The following is a 19,778-nucleotide window of genomic DNA, read 5'->3' as shown; positions in this document are numbered from 1 at the left end:
TTATTAGAGGTCATTAGAGGTCATTAGAGGTCATTAAAATTCAATTTGATTTTATTTTATGAATTTCGATCACTAATTAGGCGTGCACCCAAAAAATTGGAAGATTTGAACCAAAAATGAAGGCAGGGCCCCCCCCCCTACATCAAATGTGCCAACTCCACCATCCCCTCTAATAAAATCTTCAATGTAAGCCCTAAAAGGAAGCCAGGACTGTAAAAACAAGTTTGCTTGATGAAAACAAATATAGAATGTCAAATAACTAGGAGAAGTGCTTAATAAACTTCATGCTGACCATGGTTAATTGAAAGACCTGGCTACCTTTATCATGACCAAGAAGAATTTCCTACAATATTCCCCATGAGGCGCAAGGAATCCTTGCCCAAGTAAAATAATATAAAATATTTGTCGAAAAAAAAGCTTCAACACTTAAAAAAATGTTTAGAGTAATTTGAAACACTTATAATTTAATTTACTCCAATAAACAGATTATGTTTCATCGTAGAGCTGCGGCTGGAACTGGCTATGGCAATTTAATTTTGTGGATCACAATGAAACACATGAACACAGTTGGACACACAGCCCGTAGCGCTGTGCCCGTAATAATTTTTATTATTCAATTCTTTTTATTGATCAAAAAGTACAAAAATAACAAAGTAAACTTTATATATATATCAAAAACACGTACATTTTGATTTTAATATTTTACATAGAGCATCATTTATTTACATAGAAATCGTAAATATTTGGTAAATGACACATTTTTAATGTTTTAATTTTAAAGTAAAGTAAATTCAGTAAAGTAAGCTGGCAAAAGTTAATAAGAGATCGTCCTGGACAAAAAAAAATACATTTTCGCTTTTTAAATATAGGGCGATTTGCAACAAGTGGCAAAAAGCATAATCTAAGAGGGTGATCAGAAAAAATATAAAATAACAAGAAGCGAAAAACGTACAAGAATAAAAGAATAAGGCGATACACCAGTAAGTAACCAATGTTATCTCGTTTTGAAATGTTAACGAGAGGTGTTTTAAACATAAGCATTTATAATTGACCACGATAGAACGAAAAAATGCTTACAATAAAAGACCTTTTTATATACTTTCTGAAGCAAAAGCATTAGACTGTAATATAAAGGTCGATTTACAACATGTAGGAAAAAGCAGAAACTATGAGGGGGATCAGAAAAAATTACCAAAAATTACAAAAAAAGTGGAAAAATAGAAAGAAGGTGAGGCGATTCACCAGTAAGTAACCAGTATTATCTCGTTTTGAATTGTTGACGATAGGTGTTTAAAACAAGATAGATTAAATGTGGAGACTAGTTGTATGAGATTCATGTATTGACCTAAGCTGGGTTTTGACTTTTGCGGAAACATAAGATAGATCATGTTTAAGGACGAGAAAGAGGCTATTTACTAATTATAGTGTTTCGAGTACTTGAGGTCTCGAATTTAAGATCTTACAGTTCAATTGTTGAAATTCAATTAATGAATTAAAGTATTTGAAGCCTGAATATTTAAAACTTTTTAATTTCTTATTTGCCGTAGCTAGAATTTTCCTTTTCAAAATTCTTAGAACTTTCCTTTGACCAATTTTGTGAGAGTAATTTTTACTTTATATACAGCGTTTCACCATAAAAGAAATATATGAAAAATATTGAAGTAAAACTAGAACGGCGTTTCACCCAATTAAATGAAGACATAATAGAAATAAATAAAACAAAGGGCGATTCACCGAAATATTAGAATGTGCATGTTAGAACTGCAGCTTTTAATGCATAACCTGTGTAAACTTACACTTCTTGGAATAGCTGTACTCCTGCTCTATTTAACGTTTCTCAATTTCGAGGCCTTTGACCTTTGAATAAGCACTGCACTTAATCAGATCATAGAGTACCATGAAGTACTTGATGGCCGCTCTACCCATCCTAAGACGGGATTTATTATCAAGGTGGACCATTTCTTCGTAGACCTCTTCTCTCCATTGTGGGGCTCTGTATCCCACCATAGTTTCCATTCGGTTCCTTGGGCCATAGACGTTTGGATCAGCATGAACAGTTTTCATATCCCAAGTATGATATGTCGGAGCATTGTATGATCCCCGAGGAATGCTATGAGCAGTGTTAACCTCAGTCCTGTTCAACTCTCTAATGAAGTCCGTCATTTTGCTGAGGGTGTCAAACCGGTTTGCTTCAACTACTCTCTATTCAGTTGGTAATGCAGGGATCTTTGGAGGGTAGGGAACTGTAGCAACAGCAAGCGTACAATCTACTTTGCCTCCGCAGGATCTCTTAAGTGAGGTCACGTCTCTCTTGAAGTTGGTCAGGTCCTTCTTGATCTTGTCTAGAGATCTTGCCCTCATGACGTCGTTCAGCCCTCCAACAAGCAGAACATCGGTCTGTAGCTGTTCTTAAATTCGGCCATGAAGGCGTGGTTGAGCATTTTGATGGTTGCACCAGGAATACCAATTATGTCGACATGAATGTCATCACCTGGATGTTTCTTCTGTCCGTAATAATTGATAGATATCATTATCAAAATTGCTACCTGAAGATAAGATTTATGGGCTGCACCATCACCTTCTGCACTTTTTGACCACCTCCGTACGACATTTTAATACACAATTAGTTCTAAAAAAATTCATAAAATTTCAAACACAGTATAAGAGAAATGAAAGCATATATCCGACAAATTAATAAATAATATTTCTATTGTTTTCTAAACAATAAAATGCATGGATATTCAATCTTTAAATGGAAAGTTCTAATTTAGAATAATAAAGTTAAAACGTTTTGTTGATAGAAATTGATTGATTGATAAACGTTTATTTCTATACGCACTATAGGCAGGCGTCTTAAATGTTGTTGATAGAAACAAAAAATAAACACGCTAGAGGACGAAGAGCTCGAAGACCGCGCCGGGATTTAAATAATAGTAAGTTTTTGTTTACGCTGACTTCTCGTTCGACATTTAGTATTCCCAGCTGAGTTCTAGACAAACAAATTTTAAGATCAACACTCACTGGTAAATAAAAATGCAACACTTTGTTATTAAAATTATCATGTTTGGTAATTTTTATATAAAAAGTATTGGGATAAAGAGAATGCATTATCAGGCTAATAATATTTTGTGAAAAGATTTTAGATTTGAATATAATTTAATTCTAGTTTAAAAAGAGAGGTTTGGTGATCAGTGTTATTATACTATAGGCCTTTCTCTTCCCCTCTATCCAGGTTAAACCACTGGATAAACAAAAATAGGAGAAATCGGTGTTCCAAGGATAAACATGAATAACGCTCTAGGAAGTATTGGATCCAGGCCTGGGTTGCCAGATTTCAAATCCCAGAACGTTCTAGGAGAGAATATTCGATTAAACCAGGGCGGATCCCTTCGGAGTTTACCTAACACCGACTTTAGTGTGTTTGGATTACAATCCTTGCTCGAGGATCGGAGTAAACCTGAGAATATTAATCATAATCCTAGCCCTTTAAGGTAACAGATTGGCGTTGTTTCATTCATTACTCATTGATCTTTAATTTTGTTGATTTAAAGTGCAGTTTTGATGCATCTCAATCATGAAACGGACGTCAAGTTTTCAAGTAAATTTTAGCGCCCTTTATTTTTTTAATCTAGAGAATATGGGCCTTAAATTTTTTTGGCTGTAATTCTTCCGACATTATGAATGGTCAGGTAGAAGTGAAAACATATTAGTTTTTTTTCACCAAATTTGTAAAAGAATCTTAAATGTAACAATTTGGTATATGCAAAGATGTTGGGCCGCATCGGCTTTGCCACGGCGCTTGGCCCCCTAGCCTGTTTTAGCCACAGCAATCGACCCATAACTCTTTCTAACCTAATCCTTAAGTGAAAAATATTACATTAACGATACAATGATTTTTAAGACACGATCATACGACCTTTCACCTAAACCTAGTATAAACAAAATCTCAATCCTATCTGTAGCGCGCATCGAACATATTTTTTTCAGAAATATCCTTTAAAATTTAATTTTCTGTTTTAGTTGCATAGAGGAAGCTCTTGAAGGAACTAGTTTAGGATCTGAGACTATTCTGCAGGGAGCCAGTATGGTTTATGTTTCCGGAGCAGAACTTGATACAATAGATAAATCCAGTATTACAATTCAATTCTGTAACGTAAGTACTTAAGTAACTAATATTAAACATTTAGTTTAGACACCCGGACCAACCTATTGGGGGGAATTGAAACTGTAAACTGAAATATTTATTTTTACTCCATCAATGATCAGGGGCGAACACAGGATTTTGCCCAGGGGGAGGACTCAATTTAATGGGGGAGGGGGCTAAATCCCCTTTTGGAAAAACAAAAAATAGTTTTCACTCTTCCGGCGGGGTGTTCCTTCCCCCCCCCCCCACCTTGTATATGCGCCTGATAGTGATCTTATTGTTTTCATATGCTTCTTATATATTTTAGGGACCTTGTTGCACTAGTAGAATAAGATATGCTAAGCTTAGCAGTAGATTAAGCAGACAGGAGGCAGCAGGTTCCTATTCAATCTCTAGTGGTTGTAGTTCTCCTTCTAGCCTGGAAGGACGGAAGGAGCAAGCTTCCGCCAATTCTTTCTGGAACCCGGAGCAAGGTCAATCTTGGAACCCGGACCAAGCTCAAACATGGAACCCGGACCAAGGACAATCCTTATGGAACCCTGATCCTACGACTGCTTCTTGGAACCCGGAGGTTGGATGGAACCAAGAGAAACCTTGGCCTAGGACTCTACCTACCCTTGAGTTACAGGAGAACCAGGAATATACGAATGGAGAATTTCCGTTCTTTGGATCCAAATGGAGACAAACTAATTAGGAACAGCGGTACAAATAACAAACCTTCGTCTTTTTATATTTTTCCATTAATTAATCGACTTACAACAGCATTTATACCATTCTATACCAAAAACATGTAGAAATTTAAAACTTATCAATTGAAAATCTGGTTTCAGTACAAGACTGCATTTTAACCCCCTTAGTCTGACTCTGAAAGACTGAAAATGCGACAATACAATAAAATACAAAACATAGATCAGTGTTAGCTGTCTTATCTTTAGTGCTTAGGATCAGGATTAGCAAAATAGACAGAAATTTCTTCATTTTTTGTTTAATTATGTATGTATATCTCATACAGCTTATTAAAAAATAGAGTTTATTTCCTGTTTACGAAACGTTATTACTAATTATCCGATCTGAAGGATTGATCCTAAGCAATATTAAAGATTTTCTGTGTTGTGCAATTTTTAAAATATTTAAACTTCCCTTTTTCTTATTAATTCATCAATGTATTTGTACAATGTACATGATCATCATGGATCACTTATTTTAATTAATTAATGCATTTGTACAATGAACATGATCATGGATCACTTATCTTTAAAAAATGCATTTGAATCTCTAGAAATGAAATAGAAAATTTGACTGTAATAAACCATCGAAGCTGTAAATTTTCTATATTTTGAATGAAAATTGTTTCGGAACCCCAATTTTTGTTTTAGGTATTTTCATTACTAGTTTAACCATTTTTTATATTTTTATATAAGATCATTAGTTGAGCAAGAAGTTTTAAAAGTTTTATAATCATTATTCACTGCCACTTAAACGTCAACCTTTCTAAGAAATTCAATCAAAAAGTTTCATTTAAAATTAATCATTTAAGATTATTACGCTCTAAAAGGTCTTAAAAAAAAAAACTAAAACGATATCTTTGGCTCAAATTTTTAAGCATTTTTATCATGTATTCACATTTTTTCTAGAAGATTATATTTATGCATTTAAAACTAGACGTTGTAATATTATTATTTCAATTTTAAGAAACTTTTCAATTTCCCAACCGAACTTGATAAAGTTTAATCTGAAAAAAACGGTAATTTTAAGGTTCTTCAAGTAGTGAATTTTAAGGTTCTTCAAGTAGTGAATTTCTTTATTTATCAAAGTTACTTCATAAGCTCTCTTTATTTGAGTTTTATATTAAAAAAAAACTTAAATATCTCCAATTTTATTTCTTAAATAGATGTTAGTCTCAATTGTTGATAACCATTTAATAATTTTCAATTCTTAAAAAAAAATTATTGTTAAAAACTTGATCCATGATTACTAAACCGAGTTTCGCGCTCATGCTTAGATTTATTGATCACACAATAACGTACGCATCGTAATAGGAGATGGCAACTTTTGAATTGACGGAAATACTTTGTGTCTATTCAAAAGTTATCTGCTCAGTCCTGAAATCTGAATAAAATTGAACAGTTTCTTAAAATATTATTTTCTGTGATCTTGTGTGAATCCTGTTTATGGAATTTGAATAAATTTTTCAATCTCTTATTTATTAGTTTTTGAATTGATCGAGAAGCATGGTTCCGATTCGTTAAATATTCTTTAGCTATGGTTTAGCTGCGGTTTCCCGGGTTTGCCATAGGCCGGCTGCGTGACCAACCCTGCCAGCTGAAAATCAAATAAAGTAATTTTAATCTCCAAAACTAGCCGCCACTTTTGTTATTATTTAGGGCTGTGATATCTTAAAGTCAATTTTTCTAGAAGTAACAGTTTAAAAAAAGTTTACAAATTCACATTTTAATATCGTAACCATTTAAAAAGCAATTATGGAAATCTGGACAAAAAATATAAATAAATCTCTTCGTTTTTAGCTATTTTTTCAATTAATGAATGTAAAATCTAAAAAAATCTAGCACTTTAAAGAAACTTATCAAGTCCCCGAATCTACACTATTGGGGATAAAATCCCCAATAGTGTAGATCAGGCAAGCTAAGCGAGGAAGTGGTAGCTGAATTACAGCTTGAAAATGTCTAACGAATCTCATTTTATCAACTTCAAAGTTGTGAACAAACTTTTTATGCACATAATTTAGGATGCAGGGAGTGGAGGACGGTCAAACGGCTGGTCTGTGTACCAAAAAATCTAAAATAGTGAATAATTTTTTTATTAATTAACAGATCTAAAATCCATTTGAAAAGTTTATGTTATAACATGATGCGTCGTATGTTAATATGTGTCGAGAGTAAAAAAAAAGCATTTTTCCGGAGTACTTCTTGAACTTTTTAAAACCCTCCCTAGCACCCTAACCATTGAAGTTAAAGGTCTATTTTTTTATGAGCAGGCCTTGAAAAGTTAGACTATGAAAATGTATCACACTCCCCTATCTCATCCTGGACAATCTACAGAGTGTCCGTGTCCCTTATCATATCAAATCGTTTAGAGCTTAAAATTGCGATTGTCGGGGATAATCAGAAAATTTAAAAAGAATGAATCATTCTAAAAAATTGTATATGGCTAATATAAAATTAGCATGCAGAAAATACCTGCAGGTTTTCGAGTATTATCCGCGTATTTTGGGCGTTAAAGCTTGGAAATAATCCAACCTGATACTGGATGCTCTGTTTATTAGAGAAAAATAGCCCAATTGGGATAATTTTATTATTATTATAAAGATTTATTCACACACAAAGATATAAATACATATATAAATGGTGTAGTTTAAATTTGTTTAAATAAATTTTTTGAAAATACGGGTTTCCAAAAGAAAAGGAGAAAATATGCAAAATTATGCACAAATAGACAACATTGATTATTACTCATTACATAACATATTTATCATTTCAGTTATTACGTAATCATCGAATCCTTCAACATATAAATTATTCTTTCTTGTATTTAAAAGTTCTTGTAAAACCTGAACTTTCTATGTGCATTTTCCAATGGGACATCAAAATATTTCATTTGTTGCTTAACTAACATTTTACTAAGATCCGAAGGATTTACAGAACAATCATTCGCAATAGAAAATAAATTTCTGCCAAGAACTGTGTTAAGGTCATTTTTACATAAATTAGGAAGAAATCTAATGCAAAGCTTAGAACTTGCTTCAATAGTCTCATAGAAAGACACACATTTGCTAGCTAACATAGTTTTTACATGTAAACATTGTGAAATACTTTCAATCAAGTACCTATGCGTATCTCTAGGTACATTAAAAAGAATTCTAATAGCAGTATTCCGTGCTGTATACAATTTTGAAACTCAAGTCCCAAATACTAGATCCATAAAAACTACAACAATAAATATTATACAGTTTCAAAATAACATTAGGACTGTTAAAATAAAATTCTTGGTTAAGGGAATGAATTTTTGAAATGAAAATAGCTCGTTTTTTATTGCAATCTATGGTCATTGAAATATCACTTTGCGAACATGTCCTAAATGTTTTAAGTCGTTAACAAATGGTAAAGATAATTTATTCAATAAAATTGGGGTTATTTCATTACAATTAATCCTTTCTTTAGAAAAAATAAGGCATTTAGTTTTACATTTTTCGATTCGAATATTTGTACTAAGTTTCAGTTTAGTATGGTCATGGAACCGATATACGCAATTTAAAGTGAACCTCCGTTCAAAGTGTGACGTGTGTTTGATTCACAATATTCTAAAAGATGCAGAAATTTATCAACATTTTTTAAAGATCCAAATTTTTACTTTACCAAAAAAAACTGGGATATCGATCTAAAATTTGTAGAATCTGATAAAAATCTGATAATGCAAAATAACTTTTTAAATAACATTTTTGCAATAATATTTTAAGAATTTAAATTAAAAAAATAGAGAATTTCATATAAAAAGTAAAGACTTTGATCTAAAATGTTATAATTTGAATAAAAATATTTGATTTTTAAGGTCACAAAATGTGGAGAGTTTAGACCTCAAAGGAGATGAGTTAGAGTAGGGTTCAGGTTGGAAATGAGTAGGTTCAGGTTAGAGATGAGTAGGGTTCAGGTTGGAGATTATTCGAGTTCAGGTTAGAGATGAGTAGGGTTCAGGTCAGAAATGAATAGGGTTCAGGTTGGAGAGATGAGTAGTTTTCAGGTTGGAGATGCAGTAGGATTCAGGTCCGAAATGAGTAAAGTTCAGGTTAGAGATGAGTAGAGATCAGATTATAGATGAGTAAGGTTCAGATTGGAGATGAGTTGGCTTCTGGTTAGAGATGAGTAGGGTTCACGTTGGAAATGATTATGGTTTAGATTAGAGATGAGTAGAATTCAGATTAGAGATGAGTAGGGTTCAGGTTAGAGATGAGTAGGATTCTGGTTAGAGATGAGTAGGGTTCAGGTCAGAAATGAATAGGGTTCAGGTTGGAGATGAGTAGAATTCAGGTTAGAGATGAGTAGGTTCACCTTGGAGATGAGTAGGGTTCAGCTTGGAGATGAGTAGGGTTCAGGTTGGAGATTAATAGAGTTCAGGTTAGAGTTGAGTAGGGTTTAGTTTAGAGATGAGTAGGGTTCAGGTTAGAGATGAGTAAGGTTCAGAATAGAGATGAATAGGGTTCAGGTAAGAGATGAGCAAGGTTCGGGTTAGAAATGAGTAGGATTCAGGTTAGAGATGAGTAGGGTTCAGGTTAGACATGAGTAGGGTTCAGGTTGGAGATGAGTAGGGTGAAGGTTAGAAATGAATAGGGTTCAGGTTAGAGATGAGTAGGGTTCAGGTTGGAGATGAGTAGGGTGCAGGTTAGAGATGAGTAGGATTCAGGTTGGAGATGAGTAGGGTACAGGTTAGACATGAGTAGGGTTCAGGTTGGAGATGAGTAGGGTTCAGGTTAGAGATGAGTAGGGTTCAGGTTATAGAAACGTATTCATTATTATTCTTTTCAGAAAAAGTCTTTGTTTGAACTACTATTTCTAATTTAGAGTACACGTATGGCAAATACATGTAGATCTTATTCCATAGCTCCAAGACTACCATTATAGTCAAATTCTATGTCAAAAAATTTAAGTATAAACTTATTAAGGGAGACTACCATAATAGTCAAATCTAAGTTAAAAAAAATAAAAATAAACTAATTTTGAGGTACAGGGTTGCTCGAAAAGGATTGAGAATTAAAAGACGACGCGACTGTACGGAATTAATATAGTCTTATGTCTTATTTAAGTTTCCCGCTTAAAACCCTTATTACCAAACTTTTAAAATTTTTAGATCCATATCTAATTGAAACTTCAAAACAGTCATTTTTGAAGTGTTACAGGTTGTCAGAAGGTATCCAGATACAGCGTGTTTATTGGGACACCCTGTATATTGAGCAAAGCAGAGCTTTATTGTATAACTAAGCTTACAGGGCGCTCCTAATACAAGATTTTTCTGAAGTTTGGGGGAAAGAGAGCTTAAATGATATTCAACCATACTTTCTGTTTAATTCATACCGGTCAATTTATTTTTCAAAAATACGTTTCAGCTAAATCTTTTGATAAGAAATAATATTATCCGATGGAAACATTTCAATATACAGTGGTAACCAGAAAACTCTGCAATAGGAAGACGACTTTAAGAATAAGTTTAAGGCTTGAAATAGTAAAATGAACACGAGACACAGCAATTGTGCAGCGTATACAAACAGGATGTGACTTCAGAGGCGACAATTCAGAATTGTTAGGCTTTTTTATTTTATTGTAGTTATTCTGCGGCTGTGCACTTATCCTTCTTTGCTAATTCAGTAAACATACTTTTAGTAGTCATATACAGAGCGTCCATATCATATTAGATTATCTCCAAGCTTTAACGCCAAAATACGCACAAAATACTCGAAAAATCTAGTATTTTCGGCAAGAAAACTTTAATAAAAACCTTTTAATTTTTTAAAAAGGATTCATTGTTTTGAAATTTTCTGATTAGTCCCAAAAATCACAATTTTGAGCTATACACGATCAAATATTATGTGGGTCACCCTGTATATAAGAGAGAGGAACCCCGGATAATTTAATAGATCAGTGTATTTCAATAGTTTTGGGGTCGACATTTAAGTCTTATTTTTTGTGAGTAACCCTGCATCTCAGCTTTTATTGCCTCGGAGCTATCCCCAAGCCTTCCTTCACTCTTCACCATACATTTGAAAACCATATACCACAATAACATAACCACAATAAATAGTTTTGTGGATTTTCCTGTTTTGGCAGACTTTCTGATCGGCTCAGCCGTGTCCATATGATACATAAGAATAAGTAAAAAAAATTATCAAAACTTTCGATTAAATGGTTCGATTTTTTTTCGAAGTCTTCCCGGGGCCTTCATTTTCGTATAAATCTTCATCTTCAGCGTCTAAAGAACTACCGTAGTACCTCAACCTTCTCCTAGTCTACCCTCAACCCGTGTCCTACTTCATCCTTAACCTTCTCCCATTCTCATCCTCATCCCTTCTGCTAGTCCACCCTTAACCCTTCTCCTAGTCCCCTCTCAACCCTTATCCAAGTCCGTCCTCATCCCTTCTTCTACATTCTCATACTCAACCCTTCTCCTAATCCACCTTCTAGGCAACCCAAAACCATTCTCCTAATCTACTTACAACCCCATCTCCTAGTCCATCCTAAACCCTACTCCCAGTCCACCTTAAACCCTTCTTTTAGTTCACCCTATATCCCTGCTCCTACTACACCGTCAATCCATCTACTTAAAAATCAAGAGTTACAAAAAAATAATTTTATTTCGATTTTTTCTCTTTTAAAAGTTTACAAAATGAATTTAAGTCGAGCTCCGACGACTTTATTTCTCTTGTGAAAACTTGCTTGATCTTTTTCATCTGTTTTGAGGTTTCTTCTTGTTTATCTTCTCCTGGAGCAAGATTGGTTACAACCTGGGATTTAGGGAGAGCAAGGAGACGATTTGCCAAGAAAGAATGAACGAGTGCAGAGTTTGACGGGATGGCATGCAAAGGAACGGACAAAATTGTTTCAATATCATGTGCTGCAGAACCTGGAACCTCGGCCGTTATCTCCATTGGAGTTACGCTATTTGCTTTGGTCAGAAACAATGGGTTCTTCGGCTTCTCGAAGATCTTCATATTTTTAAACCCGGCGTTCTTGATCTTGGACCCGATAGATCTGATAAGTCCATTGTAGGTTATGAAGTACAACATGCTCTTGCTGTTCGATGTGACATAGACTGCGCCTCCCGTAGCGTTTACACCGACAAACTCTTGCTTTACAACGTTCATGACAGGGTCCACTAGGCTTATCTTATCCTTAGTGATTAACGCAAGCAGTCCACTCACAGGGTCACAGAGTACATTCAAGCATCCGGTCATTTGTATAGTGAAAGTACACTCTAAACTCATCAGATTCCAGATGGAGACCGTGCTGTCGGTTGCTGTGAAGAGAAAGGGGGAGTAGTTGGTTTCTTTCCCGAACTCCAGGCGAGTCACATGCTCCCTCTTCTCATTTAACAAGGTTGTTCTCAACCTGAACTCTCTGTCCCAAACAGTCAAGATATGCTCGAATGCAAGAGCTATAACGCTACCATCTGCAGACCATGCTCCACCCAGACAATTCAACCTACGGTAATCAATGGAGTGTTTACAGGACCAGGAGGAGTCGAGAAACCAGATCTTCGCACTCTTATCATTCCCGCAGGAGAGGAGGAGTGGGGCGGAGCTAGTTCTGTTCTCCTGGAACTTCAGAGCATTTAATCCATGTTTGTGCGGAGTATCAACTATGGTATTGAGAGTAAACTTCTGACAAGACGGATCAAAATGAAAGAATCTGAGGTTCACCCTCTCAACTGGAGTCCAGCAACAGTCCACCGTACACAGATACATCCCGCAGGAGGAGACGGAGAGCTGGTTCACCTCAGCATTAAACGGGCTCTTCTCTCTCTCCTTGGTCAGATAGTTCTGCCGCGTGATATCTATGGTGTACGTGTCCTTGGAGAGTGGATTGAAAACTTGAACATGTCCTACATTGCCGTTGAGGAGAAGAGTTTTTGCTCTATTATCCCAGGACAGTCCTGCAGGCCACCCGGAGCTATTTTTACATAATCCTGCTAACTCTCCACTCGGTTTGTCCTGACGATCCAGAATCAGGACAGAGTTGTTCTGAAGCTTGAGTGCTGTATTACTCTCGGAGACAACTATACCCATAATATCCGAGCCAAGTCTAGGGAGGAAGGTTGGTTTGGAGTGAGCTTCCGGAAACCACTTGCAGAGAACCCTCTCCCCTCCTCCACTGAATAGATGCCCGCCCTCTAATGACCAGGAAAGACCAGTGACCGGCAAAGAATGCCAATGCAAGATACTTTTAGCCGGCTTCAACTCATCACTTGTATCAATTCCGGCAAATATCAAAATTCGACCGGAAGTGTCTCCAACAGCAATCGTCTTTTCCGACGGATGACATCGAACAATGGTAAGCGGTCTCTCAGAATCCGCCTGAAAACATTGAACTTTTGCAATATTCCTGTCGTAGCAGACAAATGACGTGTTCTTCATGGCGGGAACCTTGTGATTTGAGAGAGATACGATAGAATTATCATTGTCTCCGATATGCTGGGAATCAATAGTCACATTCTTAAATATTACATTAGAGTTCTTCTCCCGGACATTTACACGGACAAAGTTATTCTGAGTCTTGTTAAGAAATGTAAGATAAACGTCTCCGGAAGTGGTGAAATTGTTCGGAAGGAATACTGTCAGGAGGTCACTCCAGGAAACTCGACCTCCAAGTCTATATTTAAATTTCTCGACCACCTTCGTTTCTTCATAGTTCCAAACCGTGACTGATCTCAAGCCAGCCACTACCACTTCTCCGGGTCTCTCAGACAATGCAATACTCAGGATCTTATTAGTGTTGATGGATTTGACAGGAAGTCCAGTCTGAGAACTGAAAATATAAATCTTGAAGTCCTGACATGAGATGATAAAATTGCCATCTTTTGTGAGAAGGACTGGTTTGGTTAAGAAATCTCGTCCCCCTACATCTTGGATTGTCAAATCCGGAGGATTTTTATTCCTTTTAACTTTAACATTTTCCTCGACCATCTGAAATATTCATCAATCAAGATAATTGAATAAAATTGAGTTGCCAGAAAATCAAGGCATATCAATGAGATAATATTTTGTCAATCAGTGTTACAAAACAGGGCCTATCATGTAAGTACTAAGATAGTTTACAACTTCAGACAATAAACTTAAAAAGAAACATTGACAATTGTCTTCAATTAGCTTCCATGATTTTTCTGAGAAGTAATGGTTTCATGTCGTTACTTTTAAGATAAAATAAGTTTCATCAACTGAGCATTTAAATGGAACGCAAAAAGTATACAAATTAAGACATTAATTTTGCATACAAATGACTGGAGTCCCCCTCTCCCGGCCCCTCCTGTCAATTTTGTACATAACAAGTTTTTAGCAAAATTATTCTCAATTATTTCGGGGTTAGGTAAGGTTAAGTCAATTTCAGGACCGAGCGCTGCAGCTAACAGGTTCGTGGGCCGAACGCTGGGGCTAGGACAGGGAAGGGGGCCGAGCGCCGCGGCTGGGGGGCCGGGCGCTGCGGCCACATGACCAAATATGTCCATGTACAAAACTGATAGGAAGGGGGGGGGGGTTCAGGGCACAATTAAAACCATGATATCATCGAATCTGGGGTCTGTCCTAGTGAACGATTTTTGGACCCACCCCCCCTCCTATTAATTTTTTACATGACCAAATTAGTTTAAATTTAGCATTATTTATGGTAAGGTTAGGTTAAGACACTTTCAGGGCCGAGCGTTGCGTCTAGGATGGGCTAGGGGGCCGAGCGCTGCGGCCAGGGGTTAGGTTAGTTAAGACACTTTCTGGGCCGAGCGCTGCGGCTAGGACGAGGGGGGGAGTCCAGAGTTTCTCAAATAGTAATCACAGCCACCCAAATCTGTTTTGCGGCAAGCGCGCTCCTCAATTGGTAATCTCCACCACCTCAAATAGTAATCACCCCAAAAAAGCATTCCAAAAATCGTTCTCTAGGAATATACCCGAATCAGGCCTGAAAAGCTTTAAAAGTCATTTACAATTCACAAGTGAAATTTAGTGTTGACTGTTGTTTTCTTTCACTGCATGGATTTCAAAGTTTTTTTACATGTACGCGGCATTCAAGCAGAACGAAGACGATTGAAAACTATTTATTTTTTTACATTAACATTTATTCACAGAAATATAGAGGAAAATTGTCGATTATAGAATTTACTAAAAGCAAAATTTTACCTTACTGATTCAAAATTTTTACTTATAGACATTAGAAACACGAAACGAAATTATTGAAATTTTTTCTCCAAACCAAATAATTTTCCTTTCATGCCATGTGTACGCTCAAAAGGCTTGCGTCAGAATTCAGAAATGAAAAAGTGTCCAAAGACCAATTCATTTATTCCCCCAACCCCTAAAATGCTTTATTGTATTATGTAAATTTCTAACATATCTCTACTATTTTTTTTTATTTTTCAGAAGTATCTGTAGAAGTGATAAAAATGGCGAAGTGGGATTTAACCTCTAAGATTGGTCCTTACCTTGACCGGCATCTGGTCTTCCCTCTTCTAGAGTTCTTAACTGTGAAAGTGAGTTTTGTAGATGTTGTAGACAAGTCAATTTGTTAATCTTGAATCCTTTCTTGTGTATTTACGGGGCTAACGTTATCCAGGTCCGTCTCAGGTTACGTTTTTTTAACCCCCCCCCCGCTCTCCCCCCTCTGGACCAAGCGCCGCGGTTAGGATATGCCAGAGGACCGGGCGCTGCGTCAACTTGGTCAATTTCATCCATGTCTTACTATTAAGATTCATAAANGGGTTCAAAAACCGTACACTAGGAAATCACCCGTTTTCCTTCTTTATTATCCTGTGTTTTAACATCTATAAATGCTCTCCACCCCACAGTTTGTAAATCATGATATTATTCTCCGAGTTCCAACATTGTTACATATCATCAGAGAAACCTATTCACACAGTTACTGCAACTACGAACAGCGTAGGAATTATCTTAATCAAAACTTTCAATGCGAGATAAACGTTGCTTGGGTCTGTCCTAGTGAACGATTTTTGGCCCCCCCCCCCCCTCCTATCAATTTTGTACATTTATTTTTTTATTTTTGAGGGTTAGGTTAAGACACTTTCTGGGCCGAGCGCTGCGGCTAGGATGGGCTAGGGGGCCGAGCAGGTTAGGTTAAGTTAAGACACTTTCTGTAAGATCCATGTACAAAATTGATAGGGAGGGAGGGGGGGGGTCCAAAAATCGTTCTCTAGGAATATACCCGTTGCTTGTCCAATTCTCAACGGTACCTTTTAAATCATTGTCTGATCAAGAAGGAATTAGAAAACCGTAATTTATCTTTGAAAATTGGGCTATTTTGGTTTCTTTGTTACAATTGCTTGCGGATATCTTTCTTCAGAATTTTTTTTTTTTTGCCGACTTTTCATCTTAAAAATTAAAAATTGCGATACAGTAAAAATCTTGTTTCAACCCTTTTTATTATTATTATATTTAGGGATTTTACGATGAGACTGATTTGCTCCGTGGAAAGCTTGACTTACTTACCAACACTAGTATGGTGGACTTTGCCACTGACGTCCACAAGAGCCTGTATCCCGACAAGGAGGTTCCAGCCTCGCTCAAGGACAAGAGACTCCAGGTCGTGGAGAACTTTAAGAAGCTGCAGAGTGAAACCGAACCCATCCTCAAGATATTCGAGGATCCTGAGGTTACTCGCCAGATTCAGCAGTCTCGAGACTCGAAACAGCTTCTTGATTTTCTAGTCAAGGGATACAACTTCAAACTGGAGACTATTGATACTCTCTACAAGTTTGCTAAGGTGAAAAAATATGAATGACCGCCATTCATCGTTATAATTCTTTATAAATAAAAGTAAGCCTGTTAGCGTTTTCAAACCAACCAATATTAAACTATCCCAAAACATCGTTGAATCGGAAGGATTTGGCGTTTTAGCATTTTCGATACATATTTATTAAATAATTATCTCTTACAAACTTTTATTGAAAAAAAAATATATTAGATATAAGCCTATGTATGGAGAATGTGTAATAAAATATACAAATATTTACAAAATGCTTCTCATACTCTCTATGTTATAGTAAATTTAGATTAGTAACTTTTTAATAGTTCTGAGATCTGGGTTTTGACATTTTAATAATACAGGATAAATAATCATTGTCGTATTCAATTATAGGTTCAGTATGAGTGCGGAAATTACTCCGGAGCAAGTGAATACTTGTATTTCCATCGTATTCTCGTCCAGTCCACCGACGTGAACTATCTCAACGGTATGTGGGGTAAGCTTGCCTCTGAGATCCTCATGCAGAACTGGGACACTGCCCTTGAGGATTTCAACCGTCTCCGACAGTTTATCGACGAGAGCGTGTTCGGTTCCGCCCTGCAGACCCTGCAGCAGAGAACCTGGCTCATCCACTGGTCTCTCTTCGTCTTCTTCAACCACCCTAAGGGCAGGGAGCTGATTATTGACCTGTTCTTGTACCAGAAGCAGTATCTGAACGCTATCCAGACCACTTGTCCCTGGATGCTCAGATATCTATCAACTGCTGTCATCACAAACAAATCCTCAAGGTTTGAGACAACTTTTTTAAAATTTTCATATTAATTATATTATTAATTTATAATTTCACCACGTTGGATATAATATTTTATTGTCAGATATAAACATGATATCTGACATGCTCTTGTCTAAAACAGTGAAATGTTTTATCTTCTTCAGTTGACGGTTAATTTTTAATTTAAAATGCGTCTTAAATTTTAGGAGGAATGTGATGAAGGATTTGATCAAGGTGATCCAGGAGGAGTCCTACACCTACCAGGACCCCATCACATCCTTCATCGAGGATCTGTACGTCAACTTTGATTTCGACGGAGCCCAGCGTAAGCTGAGGGACTGTGAGACGGTTCTGATGAATGATTTCTTCCTGGTGGCCTGCCTGGACGACTTCATCGAGAACTCGAGGATGATGATCTTCGAGACCTTCTGCAGGATCCATCAGTGCATCAGCATTAGGTTAATAATAATTATTAAACAGTATTAAACTATTCCCCTGAAATCTCCAGCGCCTGGGAGGATTGGAATTCTCTCATATACCTATATAGAATACTCTTGGATTCTATCATATACCTGTTGGCAGTCCAAGTTCTCCAAAATTGGAAGGGGGGAGGGGCATACAGATAGTTTCTCCTATTTTATCTTACACATCATTGTTTTCAGTATGTTGGCGGACAAGCTGAGCATGAGCCCTGAGGAGGCGGAGAAGTGGATTGTGAACCTTATCAGGTAAATTTGGCGGAGAGAGTCGATCATTTATAATAATAAATGCTTTACCTTGGAGGGCAGGTTTACCATGTACCCTCCTAATATTAGCAGATTTATTATTTAATTGATTGGTTGAATAATTAGTTGACTAATTGGTGAATTAATTGATAAAATAATTGATAAATCTATAAATTAGTCGATTACTTGATTAATTAGTTTATTAGTTAGTTGATTAATCAGTTGATCAATCAGTTGATCAATTAGTTGATCAATTAGGTGATTAATTAGTTGATTAATTCGTTGATTAATTCGTTGATATATTCGTTGATTAATTCGTTGATTAATTCGTTGATTAATTCGTTGATTAATTCGTTGAAAATTATTGATTTATTATTTGATTAATTAGTTGATTAATTATTTGATTTAGCAGTTGATTAATTATTTGATTAAGCAGTTTGATAAGCAGTTGTTTAATTAGTTGATTAGTTGGTTTATTAGTTGATTAATCAATTAATAATTAGTTGATAAAATAGTCGATTAGTTAGTGAATTAATTGATAAGTTTATTTAGTCATGTAGAGATGAGTTCATTCATTATTGTTAAGAAATATTTTTACAATAAATGAAAAATATAAATATTTTGTCACCTCTAACCAATAATAATCCTTTTTTTTTATAGGAACGCAAAGCTTGATGCCAAGATCGACTCTAAGCAGGGAACGGTTGTGATGGGGATCGACACAAACTCTCCCTACCAGCAGTTAATCGAAAAGACCAAGGCGCTCTCATTCAGATCCCAGATGCTCCAGATGAACATTGAGAAGAAAAAGAAGGCCCAAGATGCTCCCAACTGGGGTGCCGCAGATTTCTAGATTTTCTGTTTTCGCGGATTTCTCAAGTTTGATCAATGTTTCGTCAGGAAGGGGTTCAATCCAAGGGTAGAGGAATAAACTTGTTAAGGGCCCCCGGGACAAGAACATAGGTTTCTTATCTCGGGGGCCCTATGGATATTCGGCGTAATACTTTTATAATTCTTAACTGATATAAACGCTCGACTTTCTACAACATATTTCAGATAAAAATGGATTTATGGTCCCTCGTCAAGCATTCTTTCTCCAGCAATCTGGATAAAACATGGATCCGGTTTAGTGAGAAAAAATCGAAAATTCACCAAATTTTAACTTTTGGCCAGGTTTTGGAAATATCTGATGAAATAGTGAAGTCCCTGGAAGGGTTGGATAGAATAGGAGTTCTAGGATTTATGTTTAACGAGGATACGTCTGAGGTTCTTGGATACTTCCCTTCTCTCATTGCTGCCATCAGGTGAGCAACGCAATCCTTATTTTATTTTAGTTAATTTTCTTCCCTAACTTAATCCAACCTTGTTTTACTTCAGATTTATTAAGTGAATTCTTATAATTCCCGGGTCCATTGTTTTTTCTTCTTCTTAGTTTTCATGGTTTTTCAATAAGCTTTATATCCTCTCCCGATAATTCTTTGTTTTGGAAATTTTTACTTGTGAACAATCAGTTCATTTAATTTTCATCATGTATTATTTAAGGTTGGGTGTACCATTCTACAGTATCCGGGATGGAGAAAGGTACCGGGAGGAACTGGAGAAGATCAGATGCCGGGTTGTATTATCAGGACGGGAACTAGCTACGGAGAGTCAGCTAATAAGGTGAACTTATT

General features: G+C 36.2%; 5 protein-coding genes across 5 annotated transcripts in view; 3 read left to right on the top strand and 2 right to left on the bottom strand.

Moving 5' to 3' along the window:
* The window catches only part of LOC111715083 (small nuclear ribonucleoprotein E), a 3,938-nt gene extending 1,287 nt beyond the window's left edge, over positions 1 to 2,651 (bottom strand). The window contains exon 1 of the mRNA XM_023490340.1: positions 2,547 to 2,651. Within this exon, the coding sequence (XP_023346108.1) occupies positions 2,547 to 2,611 (65 nt within the window). The 5' untranslated portion in view covers positions 2,612 to 2,651. The remainder of the gene's footprint in view (positions 1 to 2,546) is intronic.
* The window catches only part of LOC111715039 (eukaryotic translation initiation factor 3 subunit E-B), a 21,783-nt gene extending 2,621 nt beyond the window's left edge, over positions 1 to 19,162 (top strand). Inside the window, exons 3-9 of the mRNA XM_023490280.1 lie at positions 7,554 to 7,562; positions 15,268 to 15,379; positions 16,303 to 16,626; positions 17,002 to 17,396; positions 17,587 to 17,838; positions 18,043 to 18,108; positions 18,766 to 19,162. Of these exons, the coding sequence (XP_023346048.1) occupies positions 15,293 to 15,379; positions 16,303 to 16,626; positions 17,002 to 17,396; positions 17,587 to 17,838; positions 18,043 to 18,108; positions 18,766 to 18,958 (1,317 nt within the window). The 5' untranslated portion in view covers positions 7,554 to 7,562; positions 15,268 to 15,292 and the 3' untranslated portion in view covers positions 18,959 to 19,162. The remainder of the gene's footprint in view (positions 1 to 7,553; positions 7,563 to 15,267; positions 15,380 to 16,302; positions 16,627 to 17,001; positions 17,397 to 17,586; positions 17,839 to 18,042; positions 18,109 to 18,765) is intronic.
* LOC111715049 (uncharacterized) lies at positions 3,224 to 5,393 on the top strand. The gene is made up of 3 exons (XM_023490291.1): positions 3,224 to 3,491; positions 4,021 to 4,153; positions 4,452 to 5,393. The coding sequence occupies exons 1-3, from the start codon at positions 3,286 to 3,288 to the stop codon at positions 4,836 to 4,838; spliced, it is 726 nt and encodes a 241-aa protein (XP_023346059.1). The 5' UTR covers positions 3,224 to 3,285; the 3' UTR covers positions 4,839 to 5,393.
* Positions 11,483 to 13,829, bottom strand: LOC111715031 (WD repeat-containing protein 75). The gene has a single exon (XM_023490270.1). The coding sequence runs from the start codon at positions 13,827 to 13,829 to the stop codon at positions 11,499 to 11,501; it is 2,331 nt and encodes a 776-aa protein (XP_023346038.1). The 3' UTR covers positions 11,483 to 11,498.
* The window catches only part of LOC111714997 (acyl-CoA synthetase family member 4), a 6,197-nt gene continuing 5,579 nt past the window's right edge, over positions 19,161 to 19,778 (top strand). The window contains exons 1-2 of the mRNA XM_023490229.1: positions 19,161 to 19,409; positions 19,648 to 19,767. Of these exons, the coding sequence (XP_023345997.1) occupies positions 19,168 to 19,409; positions 19,648 to 19,767 (362 nt within the window). The 5' untranslated portion in view covers positions 19,161 to 19,167. The remainder of the gene's footprint in view (positions 19,410 to 19,647; positions 19,768 to 19,778) is intronic.

Source organism: Eurytemora carolleeae, unplaced genomic scaffold, assembly GCF_000591075.1.
Source record: "Eurytemora carolleeae unplaced genomic scaffold, Eaff_2.0 scaffold120, whole genome shotgun sequence".
Lineage (NCBI taxonomy): Eukaryota > Metazoa > Arthropoda > Copepoda > Calanoida > Temoridae > Eurytemora > Eurytemora carolleeae.
This window is presented reverse-complemented; position numbering and strand designations above follow the sequence as displayed.